Source organism: Scardinius erythrophthalmus, assembly GCF_964197995.2.
Source record: "Scardinius erythrophthalmus genome assembly, chromosome: 6".
NCBI classification, from domain to species: domain Eukaryota; kingdom Metazoa; phylum Chordata; class Actinopteri; order Cypriniformes; family Leuciscidae; genus Scardinius; species Scardinius erythrophthalmus.
The window spans coordinates 15,271,112-15,285,150 of NC_138226.1; the positions used below are offsets into that span (position 1 = coordinate 15,271,112).

At 35.1% G+C, this 14,039-nt stretch overlaps 1 protein-coding gene across 2 annotated transcripts in view; it reads left to right on the top strand.

The window, feature by feature from the left end:
* fgf14 (fibroblast growth factor 14) overlaps nt 1-14,039 on the top strand; it is a gene marked incomplete at its 5' end in the record, with an annotated part of 151,611 nt that overhangs the window by 14,970 nt on the left and 122,602 nt on the right. The window contains one exon of one of the 2 annotated variants that reach the window (XM_081367949.1): nt 1,366-2,164. The exons of the other annotated variant lie outside the window; for it this stretch is intronic. Within the exon in view, the coding sequence (XP_081224075.1) occupies nt 2,074-2,164 (91 nt within the window). Of the gene's footprint in view, nt 1-1,365; nt 2,165-14,039 lie in introns of those variants that run through there. 2 annotated transcript variants of the gene reach the window in all.

The window sequence follows — 14,039 nt, forward strand, 5'->3', positions numbered from 1 at the left end:
TGTGTGTGTGTGTGTGTGTGTGTGTGTGTGTGTGTGTGTGTGTGTGTGTGTGTGTTTATTTAAAATTAGGACAAATCTGATATTAATTTAATCTTATATCTGTTATTTAACAGTTGAGATAGTTCTTTAATGCTGATCTAACCAGCAGAAGACAAGGTTTAAATCCCAGTTGCACAGGTGGGGCACGTTGTAACACTGCGCCCCTATTTTAACTGCTGTTCTTTTATGAATTCATGAGAAACCATGAGAAAAAGGCGAATAAAGAGAGTCAATGTTCAGAAATGATTAATTATTATTATGTTTTGAACTATGCTGTATAGCTGTTTTTTTTTTTGCTCTGCTTGTTGTCAAACAAAAAAATTACTTTATTTTTAATTATTAAAAAATGGCATTATTTTATATGAAAAAGTTAATAATTGTATTTTATTTACAAAATATTTCAGTTTGTCTTGTTTATTTATTGTTTATTAGATCAGATAACATTTTAAGCTGTCATTTTATGTTACAATGTGCCCCTCACGTTACAACGTGCCCCTCACCTATGGGGCATATTGTCACATTTCACTTCCATTCTTTCGGGGTAAATCAAGAAAAAAATATACACTGTATTAATGAAACAAAGCCACACAATTGTACTAGACATGTGTGATATTAATGTGGGAAAAATAAATACTCTGAACCCCAAGTGAATTTACACAAACTGAGAAAGTCAAAAAGTGTAATGTTGTGCCAAGATCTACCTAATCGAAAACATAATAGTAGTTTAGCCAATTATTCATTTTAATGCAAAAGAGTGAAAGGTAAAATGCCGTGCCGGCGCGTGAAACACTTTTGAGCAAAAACAAACACTCAAACAGGTGAAGCCGTTCAAAGAAACCGATTCAATTTGTAGGCTAAATCCTTGTAGTATAAGTAGCCTAATTTCTTTTAAAGAAGGACCTTCTGTAAACTGTAAGACCAGTGTGTTTCTTTTTCATTTCATCAAGCATATTTGAACGTGAGAAAATTGTGTCTGTGAGTCTCTTTTATGCTAGAATTTGGCTAGCTGTTACACACACATTTAGGCTGTAGCCTACTAAATACAGCAAACACAACACCGTAATTTAAACACCGAAAACATACTGATAACAGCCAAATATTAACTGAACTTCAGAAGAATGAAACCTAAAACGAGGAAGACTTTCTGAGTGGTGATTCAAACGAACCGCTCCATCGAAACGAGTAGTTCGAACGAACCGATTCGCTAAAATGCATCGGATTTCCCAACGCTACTCTATGTCGAAATGCCGAAAGCGTCAGTGATATGCCAGAGTCCAAACCACGTGTTTTACGTAATGGAAAGGCAATCTTTCAATTCAACCCCTCCTCCCTCTCGTCTATATCCAACACAGATCCAAGGCAAAGAGGGATACGTGCGAGATACTTTTCAGGAGGCAAGTGGATCTGTGATGCACAGGTGAAACATCAAGCCGCACTCCAACCGCATCCTCAGCATCAGGATCAGTGCAGTGCTTTCACATTGATGAAAGCTCATGGATATTACTGACCAGCAGCAGCAGCAGCAGCAGCAACAGACACAGCAACAGCAGCAGCAGCAGCAGCAGGTTTTAGGAAGACTTCCCTGAGAAACACTGAGCTCATGCTGGAAATGTGCGCTTTGCTCGGAGGTATCGCTGCTTTTAAATGGGATGCATCCCCTCCAGGCTTCTGATGCCGTGCACATCCATCCACCCTTCATCTGAGTGATGAACTAATAGGGAACGCAAAGATCCGCCGTGTCTTTCACGTTAGTTTATAACGGGCTGCACGTTCCCCCTCTGCAGCACATGCAATTTATAGAGTATCTATTTTTATGACCGACAAACCTTTATTACTAAGAAGAATACCTTTGTTTTGCCTGCTCTAAAGAGAATATTTTACCTCGTGCATGAAGACGCTTGGATAGTAATACATATTTTTCTATGTTACTACTGGAAAACTGAGCATCCCATTGTGTTCTTATTATTATGCAACCGCAGGGATCTGTTCTTTATCAGGGTGTCTAAGCTGTTGGATCGCTCCTCGCCCAAATCAATGTGGTTTCTTTGGAACATTTTCAGCAAAGGAACGCATATGCTGCAGTGTCTTTGTGGCAAGAGTCTTAAGAAGAACAAGAACCCAAGTGGTAAGAGCCATTGCGTCTTCTTCTTCCCCTCTATGTGTGCTGATCTGCAGTCAAATTTGTGCAGCAAGTCAGTGAATGCAGGCAAAGCTGAGGATAACTTGAGCTCTAGTGGTGAGACCAATCACAGATATCACAGCCGAAGGCTTTAACATTCAACTTTTTTCAACTAAATCCCACAGGTATGTAGTGTTAAGACAGCTTGAACAGTCTTACTTGGGCCGTACGTGGGAAGCACATTTTTTGGGGGGTTCGTTTCAGGGATGCTGCAGCATCCTTCTCAGTCCTGCATCACTTAAAGTGATGCTGCTCTCTGGCATTCGTGTGCAGCATTTATTCTTACGTGATTATGTGCAGTGCAAAGTCCTCGTGTCGTTTGTCTCTTTCTATTCATCTGTTCATTAAGAGATCATTAGCTTGCAGTTTATTCCGGTCAAAGCATGTACAGCTACCCTGTTGTTCCACACAAATTCCCCCAAAAACAAATCACATCAAGGCGGTCCGCAGGGCACACTTGCGCAGTTTTATTTTAACAAAGCTGTTGACAAATATGGACACAAAGGAAAACTGTACAGAGCGTGCAGTCCTAAGTTGATGTTGACACCTTCTTTCCTAGACGTTGACACTGCAGCGTAGTAGATCATAGCAGTTTTCCCATGCTGACACGACACATTTCTTCATTGTAGTTTAATGGACGGTCTGTCATTCTTGACACTGTATTTGCCTTTATTTTAATTCTGTACCACTGCCACATCATTTTATATTCCAGAAGCATTTATGTGCATTGATAATGCTTATGCATACATTTGATGTCGCTCTGCAAACTTTTAAGAACAATTTTTGGCTTTTTGACAGAAACGACCTGTAACATGCATACTTATCTAAGTATATAGAATAATACAATAATATACAATATAAACCTATTCAAATATATAAAATCATGTGAAAACATTAGATTAAATCCTATAGACATTTTATTTACTATTAAGCAAGTAAATAAGCAAGTAAATTTATTGGCAAATCTCTTTTTAAAATGCATACTTGTAACTGTAAAATACAGTTTAGGAGCAAAGTTTAATCATAGCCAGCAGTGATTGTCTCTGTCTAGCAGTAATGTCCAGTGTGATGCATTCATAGTTAAATGAAACCATCATTTGTTTTACTCCGTCAGTGATTAGAAGTAGCAAAGCGTGAGGTTTTTGATTAGTTTACCATGGCTATTACGGTCTTAGCTGCATAAGATTAATAAAGAGAGAAGAGTGCTGCTGGGGCCTGCTGGTTATAGTCTATGGCACACAGGCTGTATTTTTAGAAACACAACATGCAGCAGGGGCCGCATGAAGTATAATCACTTTAGTTTAGTTCTATCACTTAACACCTTCTTATATGTAACACTCCCTTGGTCCTGGTTCTTTAAAATTTTTTTAGGGTGAAGTCACAGGCGACGTTTTCCCAGAGTTTTAAAGAGTGGTTTCAATGGCTGTCTTCTGTTCCAACAGATGGCACTTTCTGATAGCCTTGTGTTGGCTAATGTTTTCCTGGCAGGGACAAAGTCTTGCACTTGGCAATGTGGATTGCAGTGAAGGTTTGTGTTTGCTGATGCTGTAGGACCGAGGTAAACACAGGTTGGTTGTCAACCTGCTGGAATCTGCGTGGCGTGACAGAACTTTCTCCCTCTGGATGCAAGTGAATAGGGGGCACTTACAGTATAACCTTTCATTCATGAAGTATAACAATGCCTGTAATGGCTGTGGCTTATTTTTTTATTTTATGTGAGTGTAAAAGACTCATTGGACTCTTTTTCACATAGACAATCTGTTCTCAGATGGCATTTATTTATAGAATAGTTTGTCATAACACTGTTAGATCAGTCCTCTGTGCAGAATTGGCAGACTGGATCCTGCAGTAACTTCTGGTGGTGAAAAAAATATTAAATATTAAGAACGCGCACACACACACACACACACACACACACACACACACACACACACACACACACACACACACACACACACACACACACACACAGTTCATTCAGGCTGTACCAACTAGACTGTTTAAAGCATACTATAGTTCACCCAAAAATATTCTGTGAAACACTACAGATATTTTAAACAAGGAACTTTTTTTGTCCACATCTGACTTTAACTGTATTAGCACTGACACATTTAGCAGAATATCTTCTTTTGTGTTCCACAGAAGAACGTTTGGAATGACAAGGGGGAGTAAATGATGAGTAAATGCTCATTTTTGGGTGAACTATCCCTTTAAGGGCAGTCCATTAGCTAAATTTACTACATATACTGGATCTCAACAGTAATTTGAATCGGTGTTGACATTTTTCTGTGGACACGTCTGTTGTTTGTTCACGTCACAATTAACCATATCAGAAGCAAGACTGTTTGAGTTGTCTTTGATTACGCAAGAATAACTTGCAGGAAAATTCCATCAAAGCTCCTTTTTTTAAAAAAAGAATGTGACATCCAGTTCCTGAATTAAACGATATGATACATTAGTCCATTTATCTGGCTGTTCCTATAGTTTATAACTCTGTTTATTTTGGGATGAATTATGTCTCATTGACTATCAGTACAGTCTGAGATAGCAGTCCAGTCTTGCTGTAAACCATCCTTTATTTCTTTTTTGTTCTTTTGATCAAGGATTCCTCAAATCCTGCTTAAAAGCTCAAATTGCCTGCTATCTACTTATCCACTGTGGTCAAAACAGTGCCAGTAATAGCTCATAATGGAAATTTCATGTTTGTCAGTGCTGTTTCTTTCTCCATTTAAAATTTAAAACATTTGATCCATAGGGGAAACACAGGAGTTTATTATAAGATAAAAATCTTTATGGGATCCACATGGGAAATGAGTAAATATTTTGCTTTAAGGTAAACCGTTAGCTTATCTTGTGCTGTATAGGCCTGAAGGTTTATAATGGAAAATGGTTCTTATCTGTGCACAATTCGGCTTTATGATTTTAAGGTGTTGTGTGTGGCTATGTAGTTGCTCTGAATGATTTTTAGTATGTTGCTATGTGGTTACTAGGGTATTCTGTGTGGTTGCTATGGCATTGCTGCATGGTACAATAATTCAATAGCATACACCCAAGTTTCAATGATACTGTTTCTTTTTCTTTTCTCAATGCAAGTCTACAGGATTTGTTGTTCACCCAATTTTTTTAATACCCCAGGCAACAACCAATTTTAGGTACGTCTTTCAAAAGTTTGGAATTGGTAAGATTTTTAAATGTTTTTGAAAGAAGTCTCTGCTCACCAAGGCTGCATTTATTTTATACTGTAAAAATACAGTCAAAACAGAAATATTGTTTTGAAACATAATTACTTATTTATTCCTGTGATGGCAAAGCCAGTTTTTAGCATCACATGATCCTTCAGAAATCATTCTTATTTGCTGATTTGGTGTTAAAAATATTTTATTTTGAGCAGTGTTGAAAATATTTATGTTGCTTAATATTTTTGTGGAATCTTTTTTTCAGGATTCTTTGGTGTATAAAACATTCAAAAGAGCTGTATTTATAAATGTATACGTTATAAATGTCTTCACAGTCACTTTTGATCAATTTAATGTATCCTTACTGAATAAAAGTATTCATTAAAAAAAAAAAAAAAATCTTACTGACCCCAAACTATTTTATGGGAGTGTATGATTTGTAGTATCTAATAATGGCATTGTCAAACTCTGTTCATCCATCAGGACTGATGCAAGTTTTCAGGAGAAAGTAATTTGTCTGTATTTGTCTAAGTGCACTGCACTCGCAACGAAACAATCAAATGAATACATATTACACCATTTTAACATTAATACTGAGTGACTGAAACAATCTTTGTCATAGAATACACTTGTATTACAAATTGCAGGTTGTACATTTCTCATTCTTCTTCAATCAAAGAATTCTATATATTTTTTGTGGTGTTTGTGTACTTGTTTTTTAGCTTCCTAATTTATTTCCTTTGTGCTTCCCTCTCAACAGACTAACTACCTAACTACTTCTTACCTGTTCAGACAAGATTAAACAGTCTGCCTGTTCAGGGCCATTCACACCAACAGTGATTTACAGCAACAAAGTGACTAGAAGTCATTCATTTTCAATGACAGTTGGCGATTTGAGGCAACATATGTGACCACTGGCGACGCACCAAAGTTGAGCAGAGTTCAACTTTATGCAAATGCACAGCAATATGATGTCATCTAGCAATGTGAGTGGACAATATGCAACAGTTTGATACTGCAGTTGTGCAGGAATACTCATTAACAAACAACCAGTACAGCGACATGCTAACAATACTAACCTAGTAGTGTGACAGTAACAGCTGATTTCAAACTAGTTTGGTTTTATGTAATGTAGATGCTTTTTTTCTGACTAGCATGACAAATTCCTGCAATCACTTTTCATCACTGTGTATTGAACTATCTAGAATGTTCTCTCTCAAGTGGTGTTGTGATGTCTGATTCATTTAAAGACCCCCTGTGGTGAAAATCAAGTTTTTAATGTTGTTTATATGACTATGTGGTTTTTTAATATGCTTTAAGACAAACCATGTGCAAATTCATTAGTCAACACCATTGCTGAGTATTTTTCTCCTTAAAACTGCAGTGAATCAAAGACAGTCTCAAAAACGTGGTTTGAAATCGCTGGTGTTTCTTACGTCACAAACTACCTTGTAACCAATCACATCAATGTGTGTGTGTGCGGGCTTTAGCTATCATTAACTATGCTGCGAAGCAGGGGAGTCTCAAGAGAAGCCAGGTTATCCTGGTATAATTTTCTGGTGATATGAAAAATCGTGTACATTTAGCAATATAGTGGGTGTATGATGTATATGATATTACGTTGTTATGATGAACTATATGCCTTTCTCCACTGACGTTCTAAGTTGTTCAAAGCGTTTATAAGGATGCTAATTTTCAGAAGGCAGCTTTCTGACTCTGAGATGATGAACGGGAACATGGTTTGTGTAACATTAGCAACACATCAGCTGTTTGATGACGTAGTCAAGCAAAAGGCTAATCATATTAATTACCGTTATGTGTCTGACGTTGTAGAGAGCGATACCATTGTGCAGCGTTTACTAGAGTAAAGTTGACCGAGTGGATCTCTGAGCTAGTGTGAGTGAGTGGAGGCGGAGCTAATTTGCATATTTATGGGCTTGCGTACACTAAATGAAGCAAGGTTGTAGAGTTACATTCAAGCTATTTTCAAGAAGTTTTTTTCACATTAAATTCTTTTTAAATATGTAATTTGGATAATCAAAGACAAGTTTTAAGGGATAAAATTACTGACTACAAGGGGACTTTAAGTGAATTGATCCGTTCATTTCAACTAAATGGTAAAATAAACTTTTTTGAGTCACCAATCATAATGTTTTATTAAAAAGATAAAAATTAATTCTTGCACAATTAATGGTAGTAATAATATTTATTACTGACTACAAGGGGACTTTAAGTGAAGTGAATTGATCCGTTAATTTCAACTAAATGGTAAAATAAACTTTTTTGAGTCACCAATCATAATGTTTTAGTAAAAAGATAAAAATTAATTCTTGCACAATTAATGGTAGTAGCTGCTTTACATAGTGAATAAACGTGTAGCTTGCCAAGCTAAAGCTTTAAAGAAGTTCCCTATAAACTACATAATCAGTTCAGTGGAATATGATGTAATAGGGACAGCTCTGTAGCCATTTAGTCCAGTGAGATTTTTTTTTTTTTTTTTATTGGTGGCAATATGTTGAACGTTTTAGACATGGGGTACTTGAGAGTGACTGAAGTGTCGTTAAGCAGGTCATGATCCGATCATGAGATGGAGAACTTTCATTTTTCAAGATTTCAAGTAGTCAAGTGCCTCTAAATGAAGAATCACCCAGGAAACATTGCAGACAGTGAGAATGTCATAATTGGTAAAGCACAGCTGGGTTTCTGCTCAAAGGGACACAACGAATCGTCTTCTCCGTTCATCACTTTCCCAAACGATTGACTCCTCTGTTTAAACCGTTTCTTTTTCTATTGTTCTTAGCCTTGTCAGCATTGCTTTTCCATTAGTAAACTAGTGGTTTCCGCTATTTCGAATGTTTCGAAACATTCATCAGCATTCCCTCTCTGTTAGTGAATGTCTATCTTGCGCAACTTCGCACTAATGGGTGACAAAGATCCTGCTGGGTCGTCTAATATCTGAATATTGCTGAAGTATATCTGCTTCATGCAATTCTCATGTTTGTGCAAAAGACATTATTGCTGTCAGAGTAATATAGGAAATACACTATATTGCAAAACATTCTAATTAGAACAGAGCTGAAAGGAGATTTTTATACAATCTCTTGTGGGTTTTTTGTCACGTTGACAACAGCAGTTTAATTCCGCTGTGTCAATGTAATGAAACTTTAGCTGTGGTTGTTGTACAACTAAAAGTCCTACTTTTTTGAGCTATTTAGCTAAAATAGCCCACAGTGTCTCAGTTGATGTAACCGACTGCTGCATTTGCAGCATGCTGCAGGGATAAAGAGTTGTTCTTAGTCTTTGAAAGTGCTTCTTGCACTCAAAGCTGTGTTTGTGTGATGCCGATAATATTCATGGCCTGTCTCATGTGTCTTTCTGGTCTCATTAATGGAATAAACTTTACATATAGAGCAGTCCAATTAAAACGAGGAAGGTCCACAGCCCCTCTGCAACACATTAGACGCAGTAGACATTTACATAAAGCTGCCATCAAGTTGCTCCTGTGGCTCCATGCTGCAGCGCCACACGGCACAGTGAATCAGGTAGAGTTTATAGCTCTTGGCCGGCTTCCCTGGAAGGTGGCATTAGCCTTGATACCCTCAGAGGACAAAGTAAGTGCTCTCTGTACTTGCATCCATCAGCGAGCGAATTGGTTTGTGTTTATCCGTGTGTGTGTGTGGGTCTGCCATTATAACGTAAATGCAACATGTGGGACCGTAACTTCTAACGTCTTGCTTTCATGTTGATTCAAATACCAAAGATAGTGTTTTTCTCTCTCTCTTCAAATCTCTGTATTCAAATAAATAAATAAAAACTCTGATTTTAATAATTTTTTGTACATTTTACTGTAAATAGATTTACACAAATTACCAGCAGGGTTATTATAGTTAACTAAAACTAAAACCATAATTTTTTTTTTACATTTAAATAAAATAAAATATAAAACATTTTATTTCAGCTAGTTGCTAACATTTCTGTACTAAAAAAACTATATTGACATATTTAAGAAAAAAGTTCTAAAAATGGCAACAAAATTACTATAATAATACTATAATAGCTTTTATAATACATTTTACTGATATTAAAATGGAAAAGGAAAATATAAAAATCGAATTCAAAATATTTTATTAAAACTATAATAGTAACTCGATACTAATGCCGATTAACAGTGGATTTATAAAGATCTGAAGTCTCAGAAAAAGCTGTTTACTTTTTTATTGTTAGACAGCATACAAAAACGCACACAAATTGTACTTTTACAAGTGTACTGTTCTTGTGTAGAGCTACATTACAAATAGCTCTCGAGTTAAATGGTGCTAAAAAAACAGTAATTTATGACAATATTTACTTTATAAAGACGTGATTTAGTGAGGCTGTAATTCATGTTTATACTGCAGTTCTAAGTATCATTAATGTTTGCAGAAGACATAAATCTGTGTTGTACTTTTATTGAATGCATTCAATTTGCTGTTACTTATCAGTCATAATATTTTCCCTTTAACTTTTAAGCTATCAAATTTATTTCATCAGCAGGTATTGCTCTAAAGTACAATATAATTTCAAGGATAAATGATCTGTGAAAGACGCTCCTTTATTCTCTCTGCTGAGATGTGATGCATTTGTATCATATGCAGTGGGAATAAATCATCTGCACTGCATGCATATATCGCAACTGTGACAATAGCAAAGGTGTGTGCAAGCTTTTTTTTTTTTTATGTGTTTTTTTCCCATGTTGTCAGTGATCCCCTCTGATTAAAGTGGATCATTCTCACATGGCTTGTAACAGCATGTTTCACACTGCCTCAATAAATCATGTAGCAATTTGGAGGGTCCCAGGTTCCCAGTACTAGTGTTTCCGCAGTCTCCCATGTTCTGGGCTACTGTAGTTGGATGGGGAATTATCTAGTTGAACCTGTCTCTGTTTTACTCGCAACACATCTCAGCACTATCTCACAAGCTCTGGAGTCCAGGTCACATGACCGAGCGCGAGCTACAGTCATTATCTGGTACAGCGAACTGATGTTTGTGCACACCAAGCTTCTTCATGCTCCAGGACATGGATTCATACATGGCAATATAGATCACACAGATAGAAAACACAGATCACAATTTATGGTTGAGAATCAAATTAGAATGAATGATATGAGCAAGAAATGTTTTTGTCACAAAATGTTGTTGCTCCGGTTTGGATCAGAGATGCTGCAGTAAGCAGGATTGTGCACCATTCAGAAATGAAATGAATGAATAAAATGAAAAAGAAAGGAGAACTGTGATTCAAATTTAAAGAAGAAATTAAATGGAATGAAATTGATGATTTAAAAAAAAAAAATCATTTTCAGTATAAATTACCTGAAAAGATTTAATCACATAGGTATTTCCAGGAATATTAGATGATATTATGTAATATATATAGTTATACTATAAAATTTGTTTTAAGATTTAAAGTTAATCTTCAAAAACATGAATTTAATAATAATTTTAATGTAACATTTTGTGGATCTCAAAATGAACATCCATTTTTCCTACTGTACATTATAATGTTGTGATTCCTAATTTCACTTATACTCAGAGGTGGGTAGTAACGAAGTACATTTACTTCGTTACATTTACTTGAGTACTTTTTTAGAAAAAATGTACTTTTAAGAGTAGATTTGAATGTGGGTACTTATTACTTTTACTCGAGTACATTTCTAATGAAAAAACTGTACTTTTACTTCGTTACATTGGGCGACGTTCCTCTCGTTACTTTATTTTAATGCAATATGTGTTGTTAAATGCGTAGTTTATTCCAAGCGCGCTGTATCTTTTTTCTGGACTTGAGCGATGCTCAATTCACAAATGAATGACTCTTTTGAGTCGATTCTGTTCAAAGACTTCATCAAACAAGTTGGCAGATCTGTCTAAATCGGTTCGCGAATCATTTTGAATGATCTGTTCAGTTCCTGCACGCACTGAATCATCTGAAGCCCTTTCAATTCACACTCGACTCGGAGTCGTAACAGAAAGATTTAAGCACATCAAGAGCGTTAGATGAAGTGGCAGTGGACCTACAGAAGCTACTAGCTACAGTCAAGTGAGAGCAAATCTTCAAATGCATCAACTTTTTGCCAGCGATGAAGATCTTTATTAGTTGAACATCTTCGTAAGCTGTCTGTGAATGAATGATTCCACAGGACGATATAGGCTATTCGATTTCATTTCATTCAGGTAATACATTTTACAACCAAACAGATTACTACGCCACGATACTAGAAAGTATGACATTACCTGTTTTTTGGACATATAAATTAATTTACATTAAATAAAGCTACAATTGTTCACAGTTAATGAACACCCGCCATCCCGCGGTAGTTTGTGTGTATTGTTGCGCAGTGGCGTGCGAACTCGACTTGAAAACGAATGCCTTTGCCTGTCGTTGACAGTTAACCAGTTTAAACATGCTTGCAGAAATATACATTTGATTATATTTTGGAGAACAGTCAGAAGAAGAACCGTCGATGTACTTTTATTTTATTTTTTATTTTTTTTGTGTGTGTTCAGTTCAGATGTTCAGTAGCAGTCATGAGCGCGAGCACATGTGAAGAGTTTTTAACTCTTCTCTGTAAATACCTTTGAATGCAACACTGCAGATTCATTTTATTTCGAAATTTTATAATAATCCAAATGTAGTTGTATAAGTTAATATTCTACAAACCAGAGGACAGGCAATGATTTTCGAGCTATACAGATGGCAGAAATAATGCTTATGTCTCTCTTCTGTTTTTGTTGCAAAGATAGCTGATAATAATAGTCATTTAAATAAACAAAATCTAAATATATCATTTTATATATAGCCTACGACTACAGAGGCAAAAGCCTCTAAGTACCATCTGAAATTTTCTTCTAAAAGAGCATTTTTATCAAGCTTGTATGTTTATGTTCACACTTAAATGGCAATGAAAAGTAGCCTACCTATTAATTGTCATTAAAGTGAAATTACTAACCTTAAATATACGAGCTTGATACAAATGATTGTTTTAGAAGAAAATTTCAGATGGCACTCAGAGGCTTTTGCATCATGAAGTCTTCATATATATATATATATATATATATATATATATATATATATATATATATATATATATATATATATATATATGTTGTTTTGGTTGTTGTTGTTGTTGTTGTGTTTCCTTGCCTTCCTACTATGTAAAGCGACCTTGGGTTTGAGAAAGGCGCTATATAAAATAAACTTTTATATATATATATATATATATATATATATATATATATATATATATATATATAGGCCTATATGATCCAAAGTAACTAGTTACTCACTACTTGAGTAGTTTTTTCATTGGATACTTTTTTACTCTTACTCAAGTAACTATTAAGATTATTACTTTTACTTTTACTTTGAGTAAATATTTCTATAAGTACTTGTACTTTTACTTGAGTACAGTTTTTGGGTACTCTACCCACCTCTGCTTATACTTAAAATCACTGATTTTAGTTTTTACCGTTTAATTTTTTACAATTATTTATACAAAATAGTATAGAATTTTAACATCAGTCATATTATTGGCCAGGATTTCAGTATCTGTGCATCCCTTTTTTATTTATTTAAATTTCAAAATTTACCACATTTTAAAGTCAATATTTATTTTTATAAACTTATCTGAAAACAACGTTGTTGACATTGTGGAGGTATGGGACTAAATAAAAAGAAAACGGTATTAATTGTTTTGGACTAATTATTTAGATTATTATTTTTGATATTTTTGAGTTCTACATTTCAGGGAATAAATAGACATAATTTGTCAAAATGAACGAAATAGACTAGACTAATGAAATTCCTTTTCTGTTGAATTTCATTAAATTGCAATTCAATAAATTTTTCATCCTTTCATTCAAGTTAAAATTTATTTTGGGGTTGAAAGAGATTAAAGGGAGCCATTTCTTACATCATGAATTTTGTTCAACCCTGACAGTAACATAGAAATTGTCAGTTTTGAATAATCTGTTTACAGAAAGGCAAAGACTAACCCATTCATTTCATTTGTCAAGTAGGAAAACGATCAAATAACGTATGGAGTAATGGATACAATACGGGTGCCATGATCCGCACAAACACAATAAACAAACCTTTTTTTGCCGTGTCCTCATGCTGATGGTTTGGTACATCATTTCCTTTGAAATGTAATTTGCAGGAATCGCACTGACTGAATAAGTCCTGTTTATTTGTTACATCAGGCTTGTGTCTATTCAGGCCACATGATAATGGAGTTATTTAGCACATGAAGCTTGCACTTACATAACCTTCTTGAATATAGCACCTTTTATATTTTGATAAAATTGAGTAAAGATGAGCTGTAGTAGTGGTGATGTCAACAGTCATGTATGGGATTGATTTTTTTTCTACCAACTAACATGCTGGAAATTGTAGAAAAAACTCAAATTGTCACAGCGTAAGACCTATCCTCCTGAGAACCAGGGGGGAAAGTGTTTTGAATTTAGTACATTGTTTAGAGCATAAAAAACATAGATTTTTCTGTTGTTGAAAAAAATTATTTTGTTCATATGTTATTCTATGTATTCCAGGACTGTTTAAAAGTTTGTTTAAAAAATAAAATGACATGAAATGACATGTATAGGGAAAAACA